Source organism: Benincasa hispida, chromosome 10 (genome assembly GCF_009727055.1).
Source record: "Benincasa hispida cultivar B227 chromosome 10, ASM972705v1, whole genome shotgun sequence".
Classification (NCBI taxonomy): Eukaryota; Viridiplantae; Streptophyta; class Magnoliopsida; order Cucurbitales; family Cucurbitaceae; genus Benincasa; species Benincasa hispida.
The window spans coordinates 22,974,402-22,978,736 of record NC_052358.1 but is presented as its reverse complement, the minus strand read 5'-3'; the positions used below and the strand labels follow the sequence as shown (position 1 = coordinate 22,978,736).

The window sequence follows — 4,335 nt, the reverse complement described above, 5'->3', positions numbered from 1 at the left end:
GATTTAATTAAAAGAAGCTAGAGCAGCTTCATAATAGCAACCTGGTTCCAAGAGGCCACATGCTTCACACCCAACCCCCCTTCTCCCAACGGCAAGCACACCTCATCCCACGCCACCCGTGCACTACCTCGACTCATCGCACTACCTTTCCAAAAATAACTACATAACAGACAATCAACCTCATGAGTTACACACGCAGGAAACACGAAGGTGCTACACCAAAAACCTGAAATGACTGTAAAACAAACCTAACAATCTACAACCTCCCAGCAAAGGAGAGGGACTGCGCCGTCCAGCTTCTAATACGAGCTGTAATCCTTTGAATCAAAGGCGCACAATCCACAGCCCTCAACCTACCCGCCAATAAAGGTAAACCCAGATACCTAACAGGCAACGAACCAAGAAAGAAACCCATAAACGTAGCTAGTTCCTCCGCCTCCCCAGACTCCACACCCTCAACAAACATGGAACTCTTCCAACATTTGTAACTAAACTAGACAACCCTGCAAAATCTGCCAGGACCTGCCTCACAAATTCCAAAGAATCTTTCTCCGCTGCATAAAAAATCATCAAATCGTCTGCAAACACTAAATGAGTCCAGCCCACACTCTCACACCGATCATGGAACCTAAACTACATAGGAGGTTTATTCAACAACCTAGACAAGACCTCCATCACCATCACAAACAAAAAAGAAGACAACGGATCTCCCTACCTCAACCCCTTCCTACCAGAAAAAAGTCCTTCAAGGGAACCACTAATCATCACAGAGAACTTAGGCGAAGTAACACAAGTCCTCACCCAACTAACAAACTGAAGGGGCGTACCTATAGCCAACAACACACCAAACAGGAAATCTCAATTTACCGAATCGTATGCCTTCTGAAGGTCTACCTTCAACACACAACGCGGCTTCCCTTTGCCCTCCTTATAGCCCTCCACAAGCTTATGACACAATAAAATGTTGTCGAAAATTGACCTACTCGGAACAAACGCAGACTGGTTGCCACTGATGAATGCAGGCAACCACAACCACAATCTCTCAGCTACGATCCTCGAGATACATTTATACACAACCATTGCAACAAGAAATAGGACGAAACTCCTCCATACATTCAGCTCCCCGCCTCTTTGGGATTAACTCCATCAGGCAGGTAATAGATCTTAAAAAAATTGATCACAGCATCATAGAAATCATCCCCAACCACACTCAAAGCAGCTCTGTAAAAATCCACCAAAAACCCATCAAGCCTAGGAGCCTTCCCAGACTTCATTGAGAATAAAGCCTTCTGAATCTCCTCCCGACTCACTAGCCGACCAAGCGCCTCTACCCCCTCCTCGGGCTAGCTGAACTGCACAATATCCCTAATTCGGGCAATAAGATCCCTATACCCCATAGGCTAAGACCCTAAACAACCCTGAAAGAACTCTAAAGTAGGATCTCTTTCTACATCAGCCTGAGCAGCCTCTATAACCTGCCTAGCCACTCACACCTCATCAGCTAACACAGAGATATGCCTACCAAACGATGTACAAAAAATTCGCTTCACTGCCTTCAAATTTCACACAAAGCTAACCATAGGAGATACAACCTAAGATCTTATCCACACTGACCTGATAGTATCAATAAAACCCTCACCCTTCGCCCAATGAGAAAAATAACGAAACGTAGGAGGAAACCTACTCCTCGTCTCCCCTATAGAAACCAAAAGAGGGCTATGATCAGAAATCCCCCACTGACCAACCCTAACCTCCAAATACGAAAAAGCTACCTTCCACGCCTCATTAGACAAGCATCGATCAAACCGGCACAAGATACCATTCCCCTGAAGTTTACTAGTCCAAGTAAACGAGTTACTTGTCACACCCAACTCAACCAGATCGGTCTCCAATAATGCCTCATCAAACTCCTCCATCTCCCTCAAGCCAGGGCAGCCACCAAAATCCTCCGAATTACTATGAATAGCATTAAAATCCCCCAAAATAACTCCAGGAAGCTGCCACATGACACACACATCACTCAACTGAGACCACAAGTTCCTCCTCTCGCTCGCGAGATTAAAGGCATACACAGCACCAATATGTACCCTAGTACTAGATACAATATCCACTAAGGTTCCAGAAACAAATTGCTCTCCACTGACATCAATAGAAAAATCATAGAAACTCTTCTACCACATCAACCAGATCCTCCCAACTCCCCGCACACTATAGCTACACACACAACTCCAAGCATCACCAAACCTACCCATCACCATATCAAAATTCTTGCGATGAACCCTCGTCTCAAGCAAACAGTAGAAAGTAACAAAGGAGGAAGCCAGAAAGTCTGCCAACACCCTACACTTGACAGGGTCCTTCAAACCCCTAACATTCTAGGAACACCAAATCATGAATCTTACAAGAAATCACACCTAAGACCTCCCACTGAGCCTTTACCCGAACTCCCGCACATCCCATCCATAACAGACAACGGATCAGGATTTGTCTGCACTAAAGCCAAAGCCAACGAATCTCCCCCTCATCACACAAAACATCAAACTGATTACTATCATTAACATGCTTTACAAACCCCGTAATTCCAAGGGACCCATAAACTACTCTACTCCTTGAGGGCGCTGAACCCGGTGACCCACTTCCACCCCTATGCCCCACACCTTCTCTATCACGCCTACGACAACTAACCATAGTAAACTCGTCAGCACACCCCATGCCCTTATTCCCATCCACTTGGTTAATTCCCCTCGCACCAATACCCAAATCCTGCCCCTTTCTCACACTCTCAATTCCCCCATTCTCCCCCAAACACCCCTTATTAACTGCCACAATACACAACTCCTTACCCTTATCCATACCCTGTTTCTCACACACAGCCCCAGCAAACTCAAAGGAATAACAATAAGAACACCTACGAGGTTTCTACTCATACACTATTGGAATAATAAACTCCTGGCCCCGCATTCTAACAGTAACTGAAGGGTGCATTAAAGAATCACCATCAACTTGAACACAAACCCTCGCATACGATAATCGTCGCCGCTCTCTTGTTGCAACATCAAAAGAGACAGGTTTACTGTAACGACCGGATCCTTACATATTATGGTCAGACCGCTACGACATGCATGCTTAGACTTTTCTATTATGAGATGAGTTTTGGTAAAAATCTCAAAAGAACATATCTAAGATTTTATTAATTAGGTAGAAAACTATATAAAAAGTTTATTTTACAAAACACCAGGATCCATAAAACACTAGCATAGTGATACAAAAATGCATATGCCTATAATAGTGAGTTTGATGGTTAGCCTTTTGAGCGACGTCCAGTTCTACCACATACGTTGTGTCCTTACCTACAAAGTTTGTAAAAATAGGATGAGTATATAATATACCCAGTAAGTAGTTCTCACATAGGGTAGTGACCAAATGCACAATCACATGCAACATGTTTTGAAAACATATGATTGGGACCGAAAACATATAATAACATGTAGTGGTCGATTATGCTTCTAACGTAAATTTCTCCGCCCTGATAGGAAGATGAGGACTTAGGCGGAAACTAACCCATCTGATGATTAGCGGGTCATGCAGTCAGTAGGGCCAGAGTCGCATCCAACCTCAACCATTAACAAAAACGTAAGATTGGACTAGAGGGGTGCAACCATACATACCCTGTTAATCCCTAGCATAAACTTGACATAGAATTGGGTCTAGAGGGTACAACCATACATGCCCTGCTAGCCCTAGAAGCATAACCTTTATCTAATTAAAATTTAATCTTATGAACAAATATAATGCATGAAGTCCCTTGTCGATAAACATATTTTAAACATGTAATGCAACATAACAATAACATAATTATGCAACATATTAAAGGTACACTACCATGAAACACTTAAAGATAGGGTGAGATAAACTACTTACCTTGACTACGATCCTAGTTATTCCTTATTATTCCTTATGGTTTAATCAGTAGAGCTTTCCCTCTTAAACCAGAAGGAAATTTGGGCAGCACTTCCCTCGCGTTTCCTCCTTCAAACTAACAGAATTACTTCACCCTTTTCACACGATTTTCACTACTGAGTTTTGTTTGAGAATGAGTTTAACTTCTGCCCAAAGCCTTCTATTTATAGCCGTTTCTAGCTCTTCTCTGTGTGACAACTCATCCTACAAATGGCTTCTTTAAAATTACTTAGGTTTAAGAATTTTTCTTAATAAGACACCTAATTTTGGCTAACGTTTGCCCTTACGTTATCAACCTTTGTTTGTATTCAATTTTAGGGTTCTCCATGTATAATCTATAAGATCGTGGCCAAATTCAACGCATAATCCACGCTT

The 4,335-nt window shown here is 42.8% G+C and overlaps 1 protein-coding gene across 1 annotated transcript; it reads right to left on the bottom strand.

Moving 5' to 3' along the window:
• Positions 1–17: 17 nt before the first annotated feature.
• On the bottom strand, positions 18–1,080 carry LOC120088982. Its single transcript, XM_039046421.1, has 5 exons — positions 984–1,080; positions 716–827; positions 503–628; positions 264–383; positions 18–159 (listed from the first exon to the last, which is right to left on the bottom strand). Exons 1-5 carry the CDS (start codon positions 1,078–1,080, stop codon positions 18–20), a joined length of 597 nt encoding a protein of 198 aa, XP_038902349.1.
• Between the last annotated feature and the right edge of the window lie 3,255 nt (positions 1,081–4,335).

What these genes read in the sequence shown, in the direction of transcription:
- LOC120088982 (XM_039046421.1), bottom strand. Translation starts at nt 1,080, where the DNA reads ATGGTTGTGTATAAATGTATCTCGAGGATCGTAGCTGAGAGATTGTGG. An exon ending in CCAGTCTGCGTTTGTTCCGA is followed by an intron (nt 828 to 983) that starts GTAGGTCAATTT and finishes TGTTGGCTATAG; the next exon opens with GTACGCCCCTTCAGTTTGTT. An exon ending in TCTGGTAGGAAGGGGTTGAG is followed by an intron (nt 629 to 715) that starts GTAGGGAGATCC and finishes TATGTAGTTTAG; the next exon opens with GTTCCATGATCGGTGTGAGA.